We start from the raw sequence: 25,351 nt of genomic DNA, 5'->3' as shown, positions 1-25,351 counted from the left end.
CCAGTAGATACTTTTAGGTAACTACTTTTTTGCTGCTCATGTCTCAGTACCATAAACGACCAGTAATTGTATAATTGAACAAATAACTTTAAAATATAAGCACATACTATATGCAGTGTTTAAAGTCATCCAGGTCAAACATGGAGCAAGTATTTTATACTTGAAGGATAATCTCTTCCCACATCTTTCTCCCCTTCGCCCTTCCAGATTTTTCTCATTAACTCAAGTGAAAAGGAAAAGCTGCCTGGAACAGATAATCCCTAGTCACAAAGGTGCTTAGTTTATGCTGAAGTCCCAAATAAGTATTACAGTATAGCCATAAATAAATTAACTGGGGCTTTTTTTATACAACATAATACTTCAGTAATTTTAAAAAATTACTTTCATTCCAGGATATTAGAATCTATCACTATGACAGCTGAAAAATGCAATCTTATTCTCCATTTTTTCAGAGGAAACTCAGGCGCAGTGGTACTGACTTTGTCCCAACAGGAAAGTGGACTCCTAGTTATTAGAACCTGGATCTTTTGATTGTTTTTTCCCATTATAACCACACTATGAAATGATATTTCAAATAAAACTGGTTAAGATTTATTGCATGGTGTGTATTGTGGAAAGTACAATTTAGCTGCAAATGCTATTCTACAGGGTTAACCCTAAATTGTGAAAGGATTCACTGCTTGTTCTTCTGTGTACCTTTTTGGATTCATATTTCCATACAGGTATGGCAATGTTTTCCATGGACATTTTCGAACTAGGTAGTAAATACTGAACAAACTGAAGAATAATCTTATCTGGGAATTAAGCATATCAGGAACAGTTAAGTATGAGGAAATAATTATAAACCATATCAGGAAAAACTTTGAGTTTTATTTTTAATAGTGTCACATCATTAGGTAAATAACATTACCATTTGTCTTTATCATTAGCCATTATTTATGCCATAAGTAGTTTGTAGATATTGACGGAATGGAAAAAAATATTTCTGGGCTTCATTCTTTCATTTAATGATAATTTAAATTGCCCAGGTAGCTGGTGCCTTTAAGGAAAAGAATGGATTAATGGGTGCTACTGAGCAGACAAGTTTTACTAGTTAAAGGAAAGATGAACGAAATCAAGCCCCAGTTGTGCTAGAGGTGTAGGGAAAATAAAGCTGTTTAATTTTAAATCTTAGGGGATGAGTGGCAGAAGCAAGCAAGGTTAAGTTGAGGCTGCTTCCAAGTAACAGAGATCAAGATAGACTTCGGATTAGCGGAGAAAGGCCTCTTCGGGAAGGGGCTCGTTAGTTTAGGCCCTAAACTTTAAGGTAGACTCAGTCCGAAGTCGCTCACGGAGACAATTTGACTCTAGTCTGGTCGCTAGTGGGGCCCTGACTGACGAGGGCTAGGAGAGATTCCAGGTGAGCAGTACCGAAAAACGAAATAACGCGTCAGGCACGTCCAAAGGATTCCAGTTAAAGGTGGGAAGCATGGGAGGGGTGGGGCCCTGAATATGACAAGAGGGCGAGGTGAGATTCCAGGTGAGCTGTACCGGGAAACGGAATTACGCGTCAGGAACGCCCAAAGGATTCCAGTTAAAGGTGGGAAGCATGGGTAGGGGAGCGCATGCGTCTTAAGAGTCGAGGTCGCTTTTCAGACTCTAGACGCCAGGTTCTCCGAACGTGGGCGCACCGTCCTTTTAAGCCCCCACGCGCCGCCTACACATGGCGATTGTGACGTCACTCGCCGCCTCCGTCCTCAGTCCCCGGGCGGGGCGGTTGTAGCTCCTCCTCTGTTGGGTTGCGGCCCGCCCCAGTAGGCCTTCTCTCTCGGTCGGCCTTCGCGGCTGCTGCCGCGTCCCCTCCCGTGAGGTCACGTGGAATGGCACATCGCCGACACGCCCGCTGAAGCGCCTACGACTGTTCCCTGCAAGCCACCGTAGAAGCCCTCGGGCCGCCGCCAGGACGGAAGCCGGGGAGGTTGGAGAGTGACCACGGGCTGCGGCAGCCTCAGCGCCTGCTCTCTGCGCGGGCCCCCAGATGGCGGCTGCAGCTGCGGCAGCGGCGGCGATGGCTGAGCAGGAAAGCGCCCGGAATAGCGCCCGGAACCGTGGCGGGGTCCAGCGGGTGGAAGGCAAGCTCCGCGCTAGTGTCGAGAAGGGAGAATACTATGAAGCACACCAGATGTACCGGACCCTGTTCTTCAGGTAGTCGGAACTCACGGCAGGACAGAGGGAGGCCCACCCGCTTCGGGGCGCCGGCCTATGCTTTCCAGAGCTTTCCGCCTCGTCAACCTAACCTGGTCCCGGCACCGCCCTCCTCTCTTTCTCTATTGGCGGACTGGAGACCATCCCGCCCTCTCATTGGCTCGCACGAATGCCTGTCGTGGGGGGGGTTAGAGGCCCGGGGTTAGGGTGATCAGGGATGGGAAGATCCCCAATGGGGAGCTCAGGGATGGAGAATGGGGCCCTTGGATCCCCTTCTCTCCCTGGGCCGGATCGGGAAGGGCGCCCTGGCCTCTGCCCTGGCTCAGCCGCGCACTACTCGCTGGGGCCTGGAAACCCCGGATGGGTCCACCCCCCAACCCCACCCCCGCCAGCCTCTCTCCCGGCCTTGACCTCTGCAGGTAGCACGAGGGCCCCTCCCTCTTCCCGGGGCGGGGCCCGGGCCCCGGACAGATCTTGGGGACTGGCCCCTTTCCCGTTCCTTTCGCTGGCCCCTTCCCCACGCGTCCCCGCGGGCCGAGGGAAGTCGAGGGGTACGAGAGCTTCTAAGCCTTTTGAGGTGCTACATCCCTTTGCTTCTAGGATGTCGAGAGAGGGGGTATTTATTTTGTTAGACACATCATATCTCTTTCTAGGATAGTCACTGTTTTTAGGAGCCAGCCACCTCCTAGACACCCCGCCTCCCAGAGAGAGAAACGACCACTGTCACTCTCGATGAGAGAGCCCCCAGCCATTCACTCCCCCAAGAGATTACATTTTTTTTTCTCAATAGGGATTTCTGAATTTAAACCAGGTGGAAAGTTTGCTTACATATATTCTTCCCCTCTCCTTATTCTTGGTGGTCGTGCATAAAGAACTATTTCATCTTTGAGGAGCTTGTGCAGTTTAGTAAGTAAGGCCTGCTATCATCCTTGCAGAATTTTAATTGGCCAATTTCCTTAACGCAAGGCATTAGTTGACAGTATTTAGGATTTGTGAAATACTGTGGCAAGCATTGTTTAGGTCACCTTTGTGAGACCTGATTTTTTTTCTCAAAGGATCTATCTGTGTTGGGGAAGACTAAATTAGTATTAGAAATCGTTTGTTCTTTGATCTCCAAAATAAAGAAAAGAGTGTCTATATTTGAAATTATCATTGTTCTTTTGTTCTTGGCATTACTTTTCAGTGAAGAAAATGCTATCTCCCCCACCCCTCCAAGAATCTGATTGAAGATTTTTTAAAAATCCTACCTTTATTATCCATTGCTTTCTTTTATAGGTTTTTTTATTTGCCAAATCAGTTAGGGAGAATATATATTTCTTGTAATTTGGGTTTTTGAATATTCTTTCAAAGGTAATATTGTGCAATGGAAAAGGCTTTAGATTTGACTTCAGAGGATCTTAGTTTAATTTATCTGGTTAATAACGCCTTCATTTTACTGATGAGGAACTAAAATAAGCTCCAAAGAACTTCAGTGACTTGCTCAAAGTTCAGGTACTAAATTTTAAAAGAGTCCTAGTACCTTAACTCTAGACACAGTATTCTTGGTCTACTACCATGGTCTAATGTTCTTTCCTTCTATACCATGATCCCTGCATGACCCTTGGGTCAAATCACTTCACCTCTCTGGGTTTTTTCATCTTTAAAAAATAGGCTCTTTGGGTTCCTCAGGCTTCCTCATCTGTACAAATAGGAGATTGGATTAGAGGAGGTAATTTCTGAAGTTCCATAAAAGCTCTAAAATTCCTTGTCAGAGGGTCAGTTCAAGTGTTGCTGTAATTTAGAGGAGTTATGGACTTGTTTGTCCTGGAATTTTCTTGTAATATGAGTTAAAAGTTAAGTGGGCATTGATTAGAACTTGGAAGTATTTTATGATGGTTCTTAATTTTAATAGGATTTGGCCTATTCTATCCATACAGATACATAAACATGTAAGTTGTGACTAGTAAGGTCTATGGATAGAAATTTTAAAGATCATTTGTGTCCATCTTTTGCTGCTTAGCCCAACAAATTTCAACGTAGAAATTGAGTAGTATTTTGAGAGTTAATTTTTCCACTTAAATTATGTTTTACTTATTAATTTTTACTTAGCAATAAATATTGTCTAATGTACCCCCAGATTATGTTCCTAGAACATTTCGAACTTGTTTCCTATTAAGACAAGTAATTAAGTGAACTTTACTAATACCTCTACTGACATGATATTTAATTTGAACTGCTAGGCATTACAGAAACTACCAGTTTATGTGCAAGGCACTGAAAGCTTTGTAAGAATAATTCTTCTTAATTATTCAAGGAGAATAAAAAAGAAAACTGTCTAGATAAAGTGATCAGCCCCGTATTTTCTAAGAAGTTTCTCTACTAAATTGCATATTCCTAAGGGATATCTACAGCCCTATGATTAAAAAGGAGGTAATCTCTCCATTTGATCTTAAACTGAAGACAATTCTTTTTAGACCATTGTGATATTTAAACAGTTTTTGGTTGGTAGCTTTGAAATGCTTACAAATTAAACTACATTTAGTGTTTTTATCATTCAACTACAGAACTTTTTTTTTTTGCTTTTAAAAATAAAGCTATTTTTAGTTTTACGTGAGAATAGTTTTTCCCAATAGTTTAAAACACCTTATTTAATTGGTCTCCTGGTAGAAACCACAAACTAATGCATTGTGTTTATAGTTAACACTTGCAACTGAATATTAGCTGACAAAATGGTAGGGGGTTCTGATATTTAGTAAAGCTGATCTTAAAAAAAAAAAATTGCTGAGGAGGTGTTTAGACATCAAACTTGTGCATAACTCCCATCTTTTAAGAGTATAGGGGAACAGAAGAGCTATCCAGTCATTTTGATAGTGTCTTTATTCCAAACCTTATAGTAGTGGTGACATAGGTAAGAAAACTGAGTAATACGTTGAAGCTGTACTCCAATTTCTGGACCTAGATCAGTGACTCTCAGGGTAGTTCTCAATTGTCCTACTAAAATTCTCAAAATATATATATTTTAATTATTTTTTTAAAACCCTTACCTTCCATCTTAGAATCAATCCTGTGCATTGGTTCCAAGGCAGAAGAGTGTGGTAATGACTAGGCAGTAGGGCTTAATTGACTTGCCCAGGGTCATACAGCTAGGAAGTATATGAAGCCAGATTTGAAACTAAGACCTCCTGTCTCTAGGCTTGGCTCTCAATCCACTGAACCACCTAGCTGCCCTTTAATTAACTTTTTAAAAAATAACTTTTTAATTGATGTGTTTTTTTACATCATCAAAACCCTCTAGTACCTTTTCTCCTCCAAGAGAGCTAACCTATATAACAATATTTTAATGAGACCAAAAAAAATAACAAAATTGATTTACATTGTAAAAGTCAATGCCATCCATATTAATACCATATTAATAGATCTCCCAAGGTAAGATGTGAGTATCTTTTCATGGTCCTTTTTTGGAGCAATGGTTATTCTTTGTAATTTTGTAACATCAACTTTTGCAGTTTGGGGGTTTTTTCTGGTGGTTCTCTTTGCAGCATTGTAAAATTGTTGTCTTTGTGTATATTGTTTTCCTGGCTCTTTTTTTTTTTTTTCCTGCATGAGTGTGTATAGATCTTTCTGTGCTGCTTCTTTATATTCTACAAAATAGTAACATTACATTCAGGTACCACAATTTGTTTATCTATTTCCCAATTGGTGGGCATCTACTTTGTTTCCAATTCTTGACTATTACAAAAAGTCTGCTACTAATATTTTGGCATTATTTGGGAACTTTCTTCTCATCAATGGTTTCCTCAGAGTATAAAGCTTAGAATGTTTGGTGAAATTGCTTTATCTTGTGCACACAATTCCTATTTTGGAGAGTTTTGAGAGATATTAAGGATCTGAGAAAATGTCCAGTTTACCATCTTGGCCCAGAAGTTCATTGTCATGGCTTAATTTTTTAAAAGAAGAAATAAATTTGGGAGGGAAGTGTAAATGAAATCAAGCTAATGGGATATGTCAATTTTTAAAAATGGATCAGAACCACTTCACAGATTTGGGATCAGAGAGCATTTCAGAGACTAGCAGCATTTTCTATGGATTGGGTATGATTCAAGTAACTATACTTTCTGCTGTCCTGTGTTTCATTTGTGTCCTTTTTACTGTGTCACCTTCATTCTAGGATGAGTACTTGATTCATTCTTAAGCTACTGAAGAATCAGCCCACAAATTTCAATTACTATACTCATTTTCTTCAAATTGAAAAATAACTAAAAGTACCTATGGTCCCAAGGTCTCAGTCACTATCAGCTGAATATGGAATGTTCGCAATGAGTGACTGTCTACTGATTCCATACTTCAAGAGATGGTTTTCATGTTTTTAGGGTATTGGAACCTTCCTGTTTATAATCCTTTTCATATTTGTCATTTACTGTAAAAGATATATTTTGTTGGTTCATTGTAAATAATTTAACATTCACATTGACCATAACATCTTTAATATTAGAACTTCTAGGGATATCTTCTAGTTCTGAGAAGCACAGAATTAGATCATATCTAATATGGAATATATTTCAAATTAAAAATTCTTCATGTTTAGACAGACGGTTATAGTTTATCTATTAGTACTTGATCCCAGACTTCTAAGACATTTGATGCTTTTGTTTGTGCATATTAATTCTTTTTTGTTTGTGAATTAGAGCCTAAAGTTGGCCCACATGATTAGATTTTACTTTTTCCTTAATATAATTTTCCCCTGTGATGTTTTTAAAAGAGTATCCATCAAATTTTTTGAGATGCTAAAAGTATGAAAGTGGTTTGCATTTTCAGTTTAATCATTATATGTGGTTAAATGTTAAAACAGGTCCCAGCACTGAAAAATGCAAATAATCTTTCTCAAAATTACCCAGAAGTGGTGCTGAATAGTAGTGTGTTTTTTTAAGTCTTCTAAGATTTAGCAGTGTTTTCTGAATGATCCCTCAACATCTATAACATCATAATGGTATATTTTTAAATGTTAAATGATCATATTATGTACTATGTACATAATATTAATAACAATATAATATAATAATATATTAATATGATAATATCAATAAAATTACTATAGTAATAAATAATAAATCAATTGTTAGGTCTGATGATGGAAATCAGCTTTAAAATAAAACTACTGTATTGTCCTATAAACAGGCCATTAAATATGAAGATAACCCCCTGCTTTCATAGGCACCTTTCTTATTTGAACCTGTATTTACCAAACTTTCTGATTGCATCAAATCATTCTTTTATGGAATGGAGCCAGGTAGGATAAAGTAGACCGACCTATACCCAGATTTCTTGAATTCCTTCCTTAAATTCCTACATCACCAAGGCATGGCATTGAAATAACTAAAGGCATTTTGGATGTTTATCTGATTTAATGTTTTTTTCTTTTCTCTCAATAATTATGTAGTTCTCCCCTCCTCCTCCACCCCCCACCCCCATTTAGCAATATTTAGGTCAAAGATTTTGACCCTTTTATATAGGTCAGTAACTAAGAGAATATAAGAGCATGTGAGTTTATGTGTTATTAAATTAATTGAAAAATGATTTTTAAAAAACCTCAATAAGAACTAAACAAAATGTGAGGGGAAAAAAGACTTAATTGTGCAGGTGGGGGGGGGGAGGGTCAAACAGATTTCTCCCTAGGTAAATCTTTTCTTTTAAGCCCCTATCTTCTGTCTTAGAATTGTTATCAAGTGTCATAAGGGGATTAAGCAATTGGGATTAAATGACTTGCCCAGGATCACATAATTAGGAAAAAGTGTCTGAGGCCAGTTAAGAACCCAAGAGTTCCTGTCTCCAGGCCTGGCTCTTATCTACTGACCACCTAGCCACCCCTAAGCAAATTATTATGAACCCTGCTTTCTCAGATACATTTCATTATTTTTACTTAATTTCCTGTATTTACTGAGTTTCTCCATTGAAGTCCTACTGTAATGCTTCATCTCGACTTTGAGGTGTTTCTGGTTTTGAAGACTCTGCCAGTGGGGAATGTTCAAAGTTCTTACCTATGCAGGTCCCAGAAGGAGGCTACAAATGAAACACAGGATGGCAAAAAAAAAAAAAAAAAAAAAAAAAGCTTCTTTCTCTAAGTTATGTGAGTCATACCTAATGGTGTTCTAAGCAAGAGAGATTTTGAGTCTGTGTCCTATGATATATTTATATATTGGGCTCTAGGGCAGCCAACAGAGGGCCACAATTGAAGAAATTGAGCTCTAGATTTTACCACAACTATTCATAAGGACTATCTTCCAATGCATTACTTTATTAGCTTTATGACTGTGCACGTCACTTACCCTCTGTCTGCTGCCAGCTTTCCTATAAAATGGGAAAAAGAGCACCTACTCCCTAGGGTTGTTGTAGAGTTAAAATGACATAATAAAAGAAATAACTTTGCAAAACTTAAAGTACTATGTATGTTTATTATTAACTTTAAGAAGAAAGAATTTTAGTCAATAGTAGAGAGAGATTCTTTCATGGTAAAATGCAGTTCATATTTATGGACACTGCATATGTCCTGGTGAAATGAGATATATCACCTTTACTAAGTTATTCCCATTTAGTTAATGGTTATCATTTTGACTCACTAGTTAATAGTTATTATTTTGACCCACTAACTCCAATATTACTTATCTGGCTTTGTCCCTTAAAAAAATAAGATTTAAAATGTTTGTGAGAAGATTTTGAAGGACAGAAGGCTCAAGCCCTTCTCTGTTTTTCTTTTACAGTCATCAAGAGTGGTAGAACTTTGAATGGAAATTAGGTAGAAAGGAGAATTTGTGCAGTACACTTAACTTTCTGCTATTTCTACTGCTATTCTCCTAGTGGGATTGGTTTCTTATCCCAACTCAGCAAATCATTGTTCCTTATCTTTTATGTTCTAATTTACTTCTGATACTCTTCCCCTGTACAGTTACTTAAATCTTCTTTTCATCCAGAAATATCACTTTAGATTATTCTGCACCAAGGCAACATTCTATCTTTAGAATATCATTCCTTAGCCTGTTAAACTTTGTCACTTATCATTCAAATAGCTGAAGATTTGTGCAGTTTTCTAGGACTGTTGAAAAATAGAGATGATTATTTTCTTTGCCTGTTTCCCTTTCAAGGTTTGGACTTGCTTCTCAAGTGTATACTTTATGTATGTATTGTGACTGACTGCTGATGCTGTTTACATATTTGATATTTTACTTCTGTTGACTTTGTGTCATCTATAGTTTATCCAGATTCATGGTATCTGTCCAACTGTAAAACCTGGAGAGGGCAGAGATCTTGTTTTATTTAAATGTGTCATGTATAGATAGATGCTGGAAGTAATTGTTTTTAGATGATAATTTGAATGTGTGTGTACCTTATTGTCCTTAACTTCCCCAAACATCCTTCATCTAAGCAGAGCCATTTGGTAGTGAGTGAGAAACTCAAGACAACCCCTTCAGATTTTTGGTTATAAGTGAATATGAGAGACCATGGCCACTCCATTCCCTGAAGGATATACTATAGGTTATCGAAAAGTAATTAGTTAGGGAGAACTTTCCCCCTGGGGGAGGAAAAGGCCACCTAGGGCCTCATGGAACTCCAAAAAGACCTCTGGATGTTAGAGGTAAAAGGGGCCATAGACATGTTATACTTTAACCTCTTATTTAAAGATGAAACTAAGGCTGTGCCATTATGTAGGTAGTAAGTAACATAAATGAGATTTAAACCTTCATCTTCTGACTTCATATCCATTCCTGTTATAAAGCTGTAAATGTAATAATTAAAAATTGATACTAGATTATCATGATATAATTTCTTTAAAAACTAGTATATGTTTAACATTTAAATTCTAAGTGAAATTGTTACTGTCGGTGATATTAGGAATGCAGTTCTCTTGTCTATGGAGGAGCAATTTGACATAACTTGAGTGTTTCAGTGTTGTTCTTTCTTCTTTATTGTAGGTACATGTCACAAGGCAAACACATAGAAGCAAGAGAACTAATGTACTCAGGGGCATTATTGTTCTTCAGTCACAGTCAAGTAAGTGACTTTTCTGTTTCTGTTCTAGAAAAAGCTGGAATGTGAATGCTAAAGAAAAAGACTAATAGGCAGCACACTGGGCTGTGCTATGCATTCTGTTCCATTCTGAATCCGTTTTGACAGCAGTAACCTGGTTGTTCATATTGAATAGAAACCCACATTTGCAGTAACAGCCACATGGAGCCTGCCTTATTTTGTGCTGCTTTCACAGCTTTGGCTTCAGCCCTTGTGAATGCTACAGTTGCACTGCTGTAGCCAGAAACACCATCATAGGTGCTCTCTGATATGGTGGTCAGTTACAGTATAGCAGCAAGTGATTAGTGTGTCTAGAACAGCTTCATTTCTCCACTCACAGGCTTTGAATCATTTGAAAAACGGATTGGCGCTGCTTGTTTATTTAGCATGTGCCTTTGGAAACCAAAAGCGTCCCTTTTTTTGTTTCTAGAAACTAATCAGAGCTTCATGACTAACCAAGTGCTTCTTGTTTGTTTTGTGTATGTTTTGTAGCAAAACAGTGCTGCCGATCTTTCCATGCTGGTTTTAGAGTCCTTGGAGAAATCAGATGCGAAAGTAACCGATGAGCTGTTGGGTGAGAATTTTACTATGTTGAGCTTTACAGTTCTTAAAGTACATATGCATTTTAGAGATTATTTTTAGCTGGTCACTGATGTAATGATTCCTTAAGCCTTTTAACTCCCTTTTTGGTGCCTTGAGTTGTGATGTGTCATTAATTTTGCTGTAGAAGCATCACAGCACTTTTCACAATTGAAAATCATAATCTCTGATTGAGTTAGTGCTGAGCATACTGGCACACTTAGCAAACATACTATGTTTTATAGGTGGAGCATGATTTTTGGCACTGTCCTCTCCCCCAACACAGGAGCAACATGTAATGTCTGCACAGTAATTGACCTCTCCGCCGCTTTGATGGACAGCGGCTTCCCATCCAGTCAGCGAGGTGATGTGCGCATTGCCCGCGAGTCGGCCATTTTGTCAAAGAAACTTTGCTTGGCGGACTGTCTAATTCGGTAAGCGTGCAGTTCGTAAAGCCCTTCTTGTGAGCTGCCCAGCTGGAAAGACTATGGAGAGGCCGTGCCACCCCTTGCCTCCACTACTCTTCCAGAGGCCTGTGGACAAAATGGAGAATAAAATTGAGGAGTCTATTATAGCATTTCTGTGACTCCATTCTGGCACATTTACTCCCTAATCCCCTGATAGTATTGTCCCATTCTAGGTTTCATTCTTCCACAGGGGCCAACCTCCCCACTGCAGCCTTCCCTGCCCCCCAACTTGATCGCATCTGGGCTAAGCAGTGAGGCAGGAAATCTTTTTTTTCCTTTTCCTACTCACTAAGGGAGAGTGTGGCTTCTGGCACTGCAGCGGAGAGGTCAATTGGATGTTAACAATTCACAGAATTAATATGAATTTAAATAGTACATTTGGCACATATATATTTTTATAAATGCTCTGCAATTTTCTTTTAAAGTAAAAGAGTTGATTTTTAAGATGTAGTATATCCACAGAACACTTGATTGGTGTTTTCTTTGATTAAGCATTTATGTTTATGTTGCTTTTAGAAAATTTGGCTAAAGTATTTAGTTTGATGGATCCAAATTCTCCAGAAAGAGTGGCATTTGTATCCAGAGCCCTGAAATGGTCCAGTGGGGGATCAGGAAAATTGGGTCATCCAAAACTACACCAGTTATTGGCTATCACGCTATGGAAAGGTAAGGATCATTCCTTTGAGTCATTAAAAATTAGAATGTATGTATGGAACATCTCATGTGTTAGGTCACAATTTCATATGTATAAATTGAGAACCCTGACTGCCTCAGAGTAGGACACTAGATTTGGAGTCAGAGGATTTCGGTTCAGATCCAGCTCTGCTATTTACTACCTGTGTAACCAAATTGAATCATATCAACTCTGTTGGTCTCAGTTTCCCTATCAATAAATTGAAAGGGTTAGACTAAATGACCTTTAAAAGAGGATCCTTTTAGCTTAGATCAGTGAAAGTCCTGAGAAATTAAATGTTATCTAAATGTAAAATAATGAAATGATGAATAATAGAGATAAATTGCATAAATATAACCTATTATAGAGTATTGATAGAGGTATGAACATATGACCTTTATTTTCATTTTCGCTTTATAATTAAAATAATCATCTAGAAGCATTTGTCTAAATCCAGGCTTCTATACTTTCTACTTCTATACTTATCTTCATTTCTTGGCTTTCAGTAAACTTTTTGTGAGTCATTTGGAATTCAGAGACATATGCTGAAATTTACTTCTTTGTGGTAAACTCTTCTTAATATAAATTAATTATGAAAACAGGTTTAGAGTATTTAAGAGAAAAACTTTTCTTGCACCCTCAAGTATCATACCAGTAATGAAAATATCATTATAAAGCATTTTTATAAAAGTTCATTATAATGGGAACAGAAATGGATCTGCTAGAGAGATGCTGTCTTGCAACTTGGGGGAGGAGTTGTGAGGCCTTTGCTCTTCCATTCATTTTTCATATTTAAAGTGATTAATCTCTGCAGCAAAAATTGAAACATATTCTGGAGATTTCTTTTTAGAAAAGCTTCATTGAAAGTAGCCTTTCTTTTCTTGAATTGTTTCAGAAAATTCAGGACATTGTCTTTCTTTCATCAGATTTTCCTCTCTATCAATGTTTTTCTTTCTCTTTTAGCAGAAACCTATAAAAATTGTTACTCTTCTTTTTCTTTAAACTCTTACATTCTGTCTAAGGATAGATACTAAGTATTGGTTCCAGGGTAGAAGAGTGGTAAGGACTAGGCAATGAGTTCAATTGACTTGCGCAGGGTCACACCGTTATAATGAGTATGAGGCCAGATTTGCACCCAGGGTGTCCTGCCTCCAGTCCTGGCTTTCTAACTACTGAGCCACCAACCTGCCCCCCTCTACTACTACTCTTGAAAGTAATGAAACTGGAAGAAAAGAGAAAGCAATGAAATAGCATTTCCTTAATAAACAAACATTTTAATTGGGTGATTAAGAACCTTTTTTTAATCTAGCCTTTTTGTCCTGACCTCTTTTTTTTTTTTTTTTTTTTTAATTTTAAACCCTTAACTTCTGTGTATTGACTTATAGGTGGAAGAGTGGTAAGGGTAGGCAATGGGGGTCAAGTGACTTAACCAGGGTCACACAACTGGGAAGTGTCTGAGGCCGGATTTGAACCTAGGACCTCCCGTCTCTAGGCCTGGCTCTCAGTCCACTGAGCTACCCAGCTGCCCCCTGTCCTACCTCTTTTTTAGTACAATTTAGTTATCAGTGCTTATTGGGTCATAGATCTAGAACTAGAAAAGACCTGACAGGACATCTGATCTAATTCCTCCCTCATTTTACAGTTGAATAAGCTGAGACCTAAAGTTAGATGACTTGACCAAAACTGCACCAAGGTAGATAGTAAGCAGAAAAATGGAATTTGCATCCAGGTTCTCTTGTTCCGCTGTCCTCCACCTGCTTTTCTTCTTTCTTCTTTAACTCTACATTCTTTATATAAAATAGTCTGTGCATCAGCCAGGTCGTCTCCACATGCAGAGAGGTGTTCCATCACTCCTTTATGATAATTATATACAAACCTTTTCTGCATTTTGTTAAGGAGAGGTTCACTAATGAAGATAATTACCTCTGAGCACAGTCTTAAGTGTTTCTCACCCCCACCTGCTCTTTTTAGGGGAATTTTTTTTTTTTTTTATAATTTGGTATTACATTTCTGTGAAAAAGATTTTTTTTTTTTTTAAATTGTGGTCTGTTCACTATTTCATTGTACTGTGCCCTGGGTCAGAAAACAAGGGTGTACATGTTTGGGGCGTGGTCATTGAGGTTCTAGTCCTTGCTTTGTAACCTTGGGCAAGTTATTTCATTTTTTGAACATTTTTTTTTTGGTCAAATTAGATCTAATCTCTGTAGACCCCTTTGTGTATCTCAAAGCAACTGTATAAAAATGTCAACTGTTATGAAATGGGCAGGGACAGGTTCTATGTTTGCTTTGAGTCAGTGAAACTCTTGGAAGAAGAAGCTCCTCCAACCAGTGTTGGTTACTACCTGCTTTTCCTCCTGAACCTGGTAGAGAGTAGTCTAGAGGTTAAATAGGTCTGTGGGTTGGCATACAGCTTGCATCAGAAGCAGAAGGGTCTTCCTGCCTTTGAATCTAACTCTACCCACTATACCATCCTGCCTCTTTAAAAACAGTTCTATTTTACCTTGCATTGTCTTTATAGAACTGGCAGCAAATTCATGAATTAGAATTTCAGCTTGTTCGTTTGTGAAGAAAATCTCTTTGTTTAGCTAGAGTAAGACTTGGTGCCTTGATTATAAATATTAGCATGAAAAAATATTGACTGAAGTTTGAGTCACTGTTGGAAATGGAATAAGTATTACATTCAATATTTTTTGGTTATAACTTATCATTAGTAACTAGTGCATGCTTTCTACATTTACTCCATGTTTACTTCTATTTGGCAAGATATTATTAGGCATCAAGAGAGAGACAAGGACCAACAGGACAGGGTGCTCGTCCTCATAAATTTGTATAGTATAGTAGGAGAAATAAGACTGTAGTGCAAATTAGAATATGATGAAAACAGAAGCATGTAGGTATTGAGAATGAGAAAAAATGTGAAGCATTATTTTCACGTCTGGTAGGGGGTTGCAGATAGGGTGGAGATAAGTTTTATAGAAGAGGCATTTGAGCTAGACCTTGAAAATTGGTAGAATTTCAAGAACTGAGAGATAGTTAGGGTGAGTATTAGTTAAAAAGAAACAAATAACCATTAGATAGCAATAGTACCTTAACAATCAGGTTCTTGCCATTTTGAATTTTTGAAAGTCAATAGTAAATATTGAATTAGAGTTGATTAAAAAAATGTTAATAGGAACCTAATGAATGGATCTGCTCATCTATTTTCACTTGCTAGGATTTGGGACTTTATCAGAATTTTTAATCAAAATATACAAATCAAAGATTGTTTTTAAAAGGGAAAAGTATTTAGCAAATAATTAGAGTAAGATCTCACTTTCTCTCTCTCTCTCTCTCTCTCTCTTTCTTTCTTTCTTTTTTTTTTAAAAAAAAAAAAACCCTTACCTTCCATCTTGGAGTCAATACTGTGTATGGGCTCCAAGGCAGAAGAGTGGTAAGGGCTAGGTAATGGGGGTCAAGTGACTTGCCCAGGGTCACACAGTCTGAGGCCAGATTTGAACCTAGGACCTCCTATCTCTAGGCCTGGCTCGCAATCCACTGAACTACCCAGCTGCTCTCTCACATTATTTCTTAGTGAAATTTTTCACATCCTTTCTTACTTAGTTTAAGAAAGGACCAGCCTTATTTGTTTTTCAGTTAAATAATATGATGATCCTCAGTCTTTCCTGAGACTGTAAGGCACAGTAATTCAGCAGGCCTGTGAACTTCAAATAACTTATTTACCTAGGTGGGAATGCTTTGTATTCCTTTGGGCTGTTTTGTTTTCATTACTTTAACCAAAAGACTTTTATTAATAACCAACCTATTCCCCCTCATTTCAGATACAAGATCTTAATTTAAATTAATTATTTCAGCAGAAGATATTTGACAAAATTTGTTTGCTTATAAAAATTGACCATCAAACATTACTAAATATTTATCTTTTCCTCCCTTCTAGAACAGAATTATTGTGAGTCTCGGTATCATTTCCTGCACTCCACAGATGGAGAAGGATGTGCGAATATGTTAGTAGAATATTCTGCCTCTCGAGGATATCGAAGTGAGGTGGACATGTTTGTAGCACAGGCAGTCTTACAGTAGGTGTTCCTATTTTGTTCATTTCAAGAATATTTACTTTGAAAAATTTTTTGATTGATTTAATTCCATTAAAAAAAAACTATAGTTTGCGGCTAATCATTTACTAAAAAATAATTTGAAATTAAGAGTATTCATGCCTGAGTCTAGCTAGATGGCTCAGTAGATAGTCAGGTCTGGAGACAGGAGGCCCTGGGATGGGTGTAAGCCTTACTTCAGTATTTCCTAGCTGTGTAATCCTGGGCAAGTCACTTAAACCAGTTGCTTAGCCCTTACCACTCTTCTGCCTTGGCACTGATACTTAGTACTGATTCTAAAATGGAAATTAAAGTGGTTTTTTTTTTTAAATGTTTATGCCCTTAATGGAAATCTTAAGATGGCAGAGTATAGGTTTGAGACTTTTTGGGAAACATTCCTTGCTAATTACCTCTAGAGATCAAGACTTTTTGCAAGTCTTAATTTTTGTGATAGGTTATTTGAACTTGTAAGTCACTCTTTATTTTAGTTGAACAGCACTAGAATTACTTTTTTTTTTTTAACCTTACTTTCTGTCTTAGAATTGATACCAAGTATAGCTTCTAAGGCAGAAGACAACAAACGGTAAGGGCTAGGCAATTGGGGTTAAGTGACTTGCCCAGGGTCACACAGCTAGAAGTTTCTGAGGTCAGATTCGAGTCCAGGACTTCCATCTCCAGATCTGACTATCTACTGAGCCACCTTGCTGCCCTTAGAATTACTTTCAAAGATACACATTAGAAGATCAGTTTCATTTCCAAAGTATATATTTTTTAAAAACCATTATCTTTCTCCCCTAAGCCAATTTGTCTCTGAACATTTGATTAGTTATGAGAAATGTCCTTAAAGTTTTATCTCCTCTGAATAAGAACTACACAGTGAAACTAAAATTTGACTTTCTTACCAAGCATTTCTGCTTGTAAAATAACAATTTAAAAATTCTGTTTAGCATTGGCTTTTATTAATATTTTTTGTGTAATTAGAATCTGTTGCCCTAAAAAACTACAATTCCCAGCACCCCCCTCTCCTCATGTTACATGCTGACATAGGGAGTATATAAATTTGGTGTAGCCCTTCCTCTCGCTCTCTTCTCTTCCTGTCGCAATTTTGGTGGAGTGGGCTTTTTAAACAGGCAAGGAGAACTTAGTCACGTGGTCTTAATTTTGTTAAATAATTAGGGTTTTTTTTTACTTCTGTTTCCTTTTTTATTCCTTCTACTTCAAGTGATTATTAATAAACTTCACAAAATATAATTCTTGGAATGTTGGATATTAATCTAAATCCTACATTTTAAAAGTGTGAGAGTGAGTTCGCAGGAGTGGAAATTCCCCTAAAAGACAGAGGAGACAAAGACTGACTTAAAATAGAATTTTCTTTTTGGAAGTTTTAAGTCCAGCACTCAATATACCAATTCATACTTGCTATGCTTTATCCTACTTAGTTTTCACTGATAGTTAATTCATTGATAAAGGCATTTGTTGATCATCTAAGATATATTCTTTTCTTCCAGCATCTTGCAGCATACTAGAAAATATGAAATATGCAACAGTGGCTTGAAATTTAATTAGTATTCAAGTTTAAAATATAGGGTTTTCCATTTTTTTATTGGTCTAAAGTTTCCCCTAGTATTGAACTTAATACTTTTAATGAATTTATTAAACATAGACAACTGATTTTTGTACCCCAAATATGTTCTGAGATTATTATTGTAGAATTCTTGAGGTAAAAAATTTTAATGAAGTCCATTTGTAGAACTGCAGCATGGAAAATAAATAAGTTCATGGGATATTCGACTACTAAACAGATGCTATTTACACCCCTTATTTCCTGACCCAAGGAACTCTACTATGATTTTATATGTTATGATGTGTATGAAGTTGCCTGTATTGTATTGACATTACCCTTATATACTATACAAGTATATAGCCACATAGTACTTTTGATTTTTACTAAGAGAGATAAATCTTTTTGTCACTGTGTACAGAAAGATGATATAAGAGGGAGTGCATCTAACTTCTTTGGAGTAGTTCAGATTGAGGAATGTTTTATCCATTTTGGGCCAGTACTTATTAATTCCCTTTGCTAGAGATAAAAAATGCTCATAAAAATTAATCAAAAACAAAGAAATGAATTCCTTTTGCAAAACAGTATACTTTGATTGTTTCCATGAAATTTTAAAATACAAAATCATACTTTTCATTGTATTCCCCAAATATATCATTTTCTTAATTTTTTCCCCTCAGGTTTCTCTGTTTAAAAAATAAAAGCAGTGCGTCAGTGGTATTCACAACATATACACAGAAGCATCCTTCAATACAGAAGGGACCTCCATTTGTACAGCCCTTGCTCAATTTTATCTGGTTTCTGCTGCTGGCTGTTGAAGGGTAAATTTTATTGTGTATTTATTAACTGTAGCATTTTGGCTTATGATGTAAGGTTTCTTCATTCTTTTCTGTTTGTTTTTTACTCAGAGGCAAGCTAACCGTATTTACAGTATTATGTGAGCAGTATCAGCCTTCACTCAAGAGAGATCCTATGTACAATGAGGTTAGTAGCCAACTGTGTTTTATTTGAACACTGGATTATTAAATAATATATACAATTTAAGATGAAAAGGACTTTGCAAACCTACTTTTCCCATTAATAGAGTGGGATGAAGTTACCCTTCTTGAAGAAGACACAAATTTAACCAAGATTTAGTGTCTGTTAAAAATTGGTCATAAGAAATTGAATCAGGAAAATGATGATGGATGGATATGAGCTACATCAAGCTTCCTTTTTCATTATTTGTAAATGACAATAGCATCTCTTTTCTGTTTTTCAGTATCTTGATAGAATAGGACAGCTCTTTTTTGGAGTGCCACCCAAGCAGACGTCATCCTATGGAGGCTTATTAGGTAAAAAACTTGAGAGAGCAATTTATTTGCAAATATTACTATTTATCTCTGGTGATAACAGAAATTGTGTTAAGGAGTTGTAATTTCTTTTAGCTTGCTGTAGTACCTCATGTGAACAAAAACCATCACTCATTACTAGGAAGAGTTTAGGGGCCTTTGAGGCTGTCTAGGCAGCAGTGGCTCATAATGTACCCTCTCATTACAATTGGCTTTACCAGGAGTGACTAAACAGTCCTACAAACATTTTTGGTAGGTTCTTAGTTGAAAATGACAAATTTGGAAACTTAAAATATGCACTTTGAGATGGTCATGTCCTATTGCAACATTTATTTCTCATTTCATTTTAGGGAACCTTTTGAACAGTCTTATGGGATCAGGGGAGGACGAGGAAGCAGAAGATGGTCAAGAAGACAGCAGTCCTATTGAACTTGATTGAAAACCTTTTTCACTAGGAACTGCATGAATCAGACAACTTGATAACTCAAAAAGACAGTTTCAGAATATATGAGCCCTGAAATTTTGTTTTTCACAACTAGGAGGGCTCTCCATTCTGTTAAAAGAAGGTTGCTGAGATGTTTATAATGTTTGGTCTATATTATTTATGTAAAAAGGGTAGCCAGAAGAACTGATTGGAGTGATCGTTAGCAGCCTTTCAGTATGCTGACCATTGACTTTTGATTGAGTTATATAGTCATTTATGGTTTCGAATGCAGTATTCCTTTTCAGATTAATACAAAATAAAGCACAGGCATTACTGTTACTTTGCCCTTTCAAAATCATTTTGTTTCAGTTTCTTATGGGAAAAAAAGAACACATTTAACCTTTGCTGTAACAGAGGAATGTCTTGAAAGGCAGGGTAGTTTCTACCTTTTTCTCTGAGCCTGGTGCCAAATGTGTTTCAAGGCATGCCAAAAGAAAGAGTATGATTCATTAGCTAGATACATCAAGCTTAAGTACCTTTCGGAGTGCAACAAATTTTTGGAAAACAAAAGGCGTGGCTATCTTAAATCACAATGTAACTTGTGCCCATCAAAACTGACTTTTTTAACCTTTCAAATGTGTGTGTTTTGAGTTTTGCTTTAATTTGAATGAATCTTTGTAGGATGTAGATAAGAGGCTGAATATACTGAAGGTCCATCTTACTGGTTTTATACATAACAAATTCTCATATTTTGGAGCTTTCTCTTTCATCCATGGGATTTTGCGGCCTTTGATGGACTTGGACAGTGTTAGTTGTGTATGTGTGTAAGGTGACAGTTGTGTCTAATAAAGCAAGCCAGCAACCCCTGCCTTTTTCTCTTAAGTACAACCACTTTTGAAAAGTCATTTAAAGAAAAGGGATACTGCAGAACTTTTCATTTCTGTCTTAATGCAATATTTATTTTTATTGGGTGATTGATTCCTTTAACTTAACATTTTAGAGAAAAAAAGACATGGAATTACAGGAATAACTGCAGACCAGGAATTAGTAAGTCTACATTTTATCACCTAATGATGCAGTATGCCAGATATTACCAATATAATTGCAAATGGGGGGGTTGGGGGGGGAAACACTTTATTTTTTCACAGTTAAAAGACGTAGATTAATACACAGTGATCATGCATGGGGAGGAGGGAAATACAATTTTATTTACTGTAAAAACAAATGGAATTTAAAGGAAGGTTTTGTGTTAACTGTTGAGTTTAAATAAATACTTTATACTGGGACTTGAAGCACTGTTGCTTTTTGAAGTAGCTAAATGGGAGGGGGTGGGGTGGTTCTCATTTTAAACCTTTTTCTCTCCCAACATGAAAACACTGAATACTATTTTCCATCAAATTTCCGATGGGTAGGAGCAGCAGCTAGCCACATGCTGCTCTTTAGTTGCCAGCCTTCTCCAAAGTCTGGGCTAGCTTATTTCAATAAGCTATAAATATACCCTATGTCTGTAACACAGATAAGGACTGTTCTCAATGTAGGTTAGATGGTGGGGCATTTTTCTTTATTGAGCACTGATGGTCCACAGAAAACATCAATTCACATATATATGTATATGTATGTGTACATACACATATATATATACCAACATACATATATATCACGGAATATAAGTATATTAATAATAGGATTCTAGGATTTTGAGGAATGGATTTTAGAGGCCATTTCATCCAACCCACACTTTTTCTTTTCTTTTTTAAATTATTACCTTCTTTCTTAGAATCAATACTGAGTATCGGTTCCAAGGCAGAAAGTGGCATGGGTTAGGCAATTGGAATTAAGTGACTTGTCTAGAGTCACTCAACTAGGAAGTGTTTGAGGCCAGATTTACACCTTGAACTTCCCATCTTCAGACCTGAATCTATCCACTGAGCTACCTAACTGCCTCTCAACCCACTCATTTTACAGTTGAGACTGAGGATTTGTTCAAAAAAGCAATTTGTTCCAAGATATCATGGAGATGGTGAAGTCTAGATTTGAATCCAGATTTTCTGATTCCAAATCCAGGGTTCTTTTTAATATACCATATTGGCATATCTATCTGTCAAAGATACTTAATTAAAGAATTTTTTTTTGTTTCCCCATTCCTAGGATAGAACATCTACATTTAGAAATCATCTAGATAAGTATAATTAAACTTTGGTGTGATGAAATGTCAAGACAGTTAAGACAGTAGTGTAAGTACTTCCACTTAGTAAAAATCTTTTGAGAAATGTAGTGTTGTTCTGTATACTTGCTGTAAAAGTTAAAATTATTCCATCCAACTACTAAGAGAATCTCCCAGCCACTCTCTTAAACTTGTGCTCATTACTAGTATCTACAAAGTATCCCCACATTTCCTCATTGCACTGTGATTACGGTTCCCATCAGGTTCTTCAAAGAATTCAAGGTTTTGATGATTTTTTTTTTTTTGCTTTGTTGTTTCACTTGACTTTCACCAGAAAAATTTTTAAAGATCAAACCCTTTCGTAAGATAATAGTGACTGCAGACTGGCCATGTTACAATCAGGCAATCATGTACCTTGTATCATTACTGTAGTGTATTTAAGCATGTGCAGTAACAGGCCTGTCAATAAAACCTTTCCAGCCTATAAAGTGTGTGCAAGTTAGAGATGTGACATCATCCTGTTGGACTCTGTGGAGTGATTGTACTAAGTGTAATGTTAGCATTTTGTTTCTTGCCATTAATTCCACTTCTGTACAGATTTTTTTTCTTTTTAAAATGTTTTTCATGTCCCCAAATAGATCATTTGCAGCTGTTGTGGGAAAAATCCTGAGCATTCTTACAGTCAGAATTCTACTTCACAGCTCCAGATCCAGAAAGATGTAATAATTAATAAATCAGAATTTGAAATTAATCATTTGGCTCCATCTTTATGTCATTTTCTGCCCTTGTTTTCTAGCCTACTCTTACTAGCACTTTTTTTGTTGATATTTTTAAAACTTTTCTTAATGCTTTGTTTTTAAAAGAACTGTGTCACTGTGTACCCATCCCTCTACATCAGGGGTTGGCAACGTATGGCTCTCGAGCCATATCTGACTCTTTTGAGGGCCAGATATGGCTCTCTCTGCAGGAGCCATAAAGTCAATTTTTTTTCAGGTGCTGTTACAGGAGCGCACTGTGAGCACTGTATGGCTCTCACGAAATTACATTTTAAAAAATGTGGCGTTTATGGCTCTCACAGCCAAAAAGGTTGCCGATCCCTGCTCTACATAGAAATCCCATTTGTAACAAAAATAAGTAAAACACACCTCAAGTCATCTGTGACATCATATGTGTGTCATTCCACACTTCTATTCAACCACTTCTCAAGTGATGTTTCATCATCAGTCTTCTAAAATCATATCTGGTCACTATATTCATCTGAATTCTGTTGTCTTGGTCTCTTGATTTCCTTTATAGCAGACATTGTGTAAATCTTGGTTCTGGTTAAATCACTGCATCAGTTCTAACAAGCCATTTTTTTAAACCAAGTTTTTATTGATGTCATTTGGTTTTTTAACATCGCTATAATTTCCTCCAGTTTCTTTCCCTCTTCCCCAAGAACCATCCTATGTAGCAAATAATATTCTTTCAAAAGGAAAAAATAATGCAACTGATCAATATGTTGAAAAAGTATGAAAATAAGTGCAATACACCCATGAACCTACCACTTCCACAAAGAAAGGGGATAGGTTGGAGGTGACCTCTTCATTCAGGTAATGTTTGATTTTTTTACCATTTTGTTACATTCCCTTTTCGTTTCTTTTCGTGTTCTTAAAATATACTTAGTTGCTATGTATATTGTTTTCTTAGCTCTGCTTATTTTACTTTATCAGTTAATGTAGATTTTTTCCTGTTTCTAAGTAGTTATCATATACATAATTTCTTATGGCAATAAGTAATCTCTTATATTCACGTTTCATAGTTTGTTTAGCTATTCCCCAATCTGTGGGCATCTACTTTTAAGATTTTTCACTTTCACAAAAAGTGCTGTTATAAATATTTTGGAGTATATGGGGACTTTATTCTTATCTGTGGCTTCCTTGAAGTGTGTGTAAGCCCAGTAATGGAGCCTTTGGTTCAAAGGATATAGACATTTTAGTCATTTTATTTGTGGAATTCCAAATTGCTTTCCAAAATGATCATACTATTACATAGCTCCACTAAAAATGTATTAGTATGTTATTTCTTTCTATGATTCCTTTGACATTGACTTGCCTTTTTTTTGTTGTTTTTGCCAATTTCTGTGGTGAGGTGAAACCTAAGGGCTGTTATGATCTGCATTTATCATTAGTGGTTTGGATCATTCTTTTGAGGTGTTCATATCCTTTGATCATTTATGTATTGGGGAATGGCTATTAATCTTAAATTTACTAATTGTTTATTTTGGATACCAAACTATTATCAGAAACTTCATATGAAAAAAATTTTCCCCATTTCCCCACTTTCCTTCTTATGCATTACTTTTCTCAGAAGCTTTTCATGTCAAGTAATCAAAACTGTCAACTTTATCCTTTGTAATTGCCTCTATCCCTTTTTCGATTAAGAATATATCTACCGTATAGCTGTGAGAGATATAGTGTGTTTCCTAATTTTTTTATGGTATCTTTAATGTTAAAGTCCCATATCCATTTAAGAATGTATTGTGGATTATAGTTGGATGGTCTAAGCTTATTTCTGCCAGACTTTTTCAGTTTTCCTAGCAGTTTTTTTTTAATCAAATAAGGATATTTTCCCTAGATAATTTGTTTTTCCATTTTTATCAGATACTGGATTATTGATCCATTATTTCTGATTCTCTTTTGTCTAGCCTGTTTCATTCTTTCTATTCTTTAATCATGTAAAGGTTAAAAATTAAAGGGTTGGACTAAATTTATAAGAGTGGTCGCCGAAATTATTCCTCAAAGTCAGAATGCCTGGTCTGTTGATTTGTCACTCACTAGCAAACATGGGTCTATAGACCTCCCCCTTCCCCACCACTTAAGGATTAAGTGGGGGTATATACATTCCTAGTGGCTAAAATCTAAATAGGCTGGGGAGAGTTAATCCCATCTTCACAACCAATACCAGATGGTTTTGATGACTGCTGCTTTACAATATAGTTTTAGGTCTAGAAGTGCTATTCCTTCATCTTTTGTTTCTTTTCATCATTTTCCTTGATATAATACTACCTTTGTTTTTCCAAATGAATCTTATTTTATCAAGTTTGGTAAAAATAGCCTCGTCATTATTTGATTCCTATTTATATTGTAATCTAGTTCAAGCTGCACTGGGAGTGTTTTCGACCATGTTCTAGATCTTTTTTGTTTTTCCAAATGAATTTTGTTTTGTTAAGTTCAATGAAGTATCCTATTGGTAATTTGTTTGGTATAGCAATAAAAGCGTAAATTAACTCTGGTAGTATTGTCATTTCTATTACATTGGCACTGAGTATTCCTCCAGCTGTTCTTTATTTCTTAAAGGAGCACTTTGTAATTCAGTCTCTCCAAGTCTTGTGGTCTTTTGATAGATCAATCGTTGGACATTTTTTGCATTTTGTAGTTATTTGCATTAGGATTTCCCTTTCTATTTTTGCTTCTTGTTAATACATAAAAGTCACCCTTGGCTTTGGAGGGTTTGTTTTATACCTGCAACTGTTATCTCAATTAGTATCTTTGCTGATTCCCAGGATATTCTTAATTATACCATCATCAACAAAGAGGGAGATATTTTATTACCTCTCTACTTAGTGCTTTAGATGTCTTTTTCTTGCTTTATTGCTCTTCCTGGAAAATTCTTAACTATCAACTAAAAGTGAGAAGGATGGGTAATCCTTATTTCATTCATATATACATTTATTGGGGAAAGTGTTTTAATGTGTATACCCACTGCATATAATGTTTGCTTTTAGTTTTTAGATACTTTTTATCATATTTTTTTAAAAAGTCCTTTAGTGCTTATACTTTAGGATTTATAGCATAAATATAT

General features: G+C 36.5%; 1 protein-coding gene across 1 annotated transcript; it reads left to right on the top strand.

Annotated features, from left to right (window-relative positions):
- The first annotated feature begins 1,735 nt into the window (after positions 1–1,735).
- GET4 (guided entry of tail-anchored proteins factor 4) lies at positions 1,736–20,630 on the top strand. The gene is made up of 9 exons (XM_044657435.1): positions 1,736–2,184; positions 10,128–10,206; positions 10,714–10,795; positions 11,784–11,933; positions 15,875–16,013; positions 18,270–18,410; positions 18,498–18,573; positions 18,851–18,923; positions 19,271–20,630. Exons 1-9 carry the CDS (start codon positions 2,018–2,020, stop codon positions 19,357–19,359), a joined length of 996 nt encoding a protein of 331 aa, XP_044513370.1. The 5' UTR covers positions 1,736–2,017; the 3' UTR covers positions 19,360–20,630.
- Positions 20,631–25,351: the final 4,721 nt, after the last annotated feature.

Source organism: Gracilinanus agilis, chromosome 1 (assembly GCF_016433145.1).
Source record: "Gracilinanus agilis isolate LMUSP501 chromosome 1, AgileGrace, whole genome shotgun sequence".
Lineage (NCBI taxonomy): Eukaryota > Metazoa > Chordata > Mammalia > Didelphimorphia > Didelphidae > Gracilinanus > Gracilinanus agilis.
This window is presented reverse-complemented; position numbering and strand designations above follow the sequence as displayed.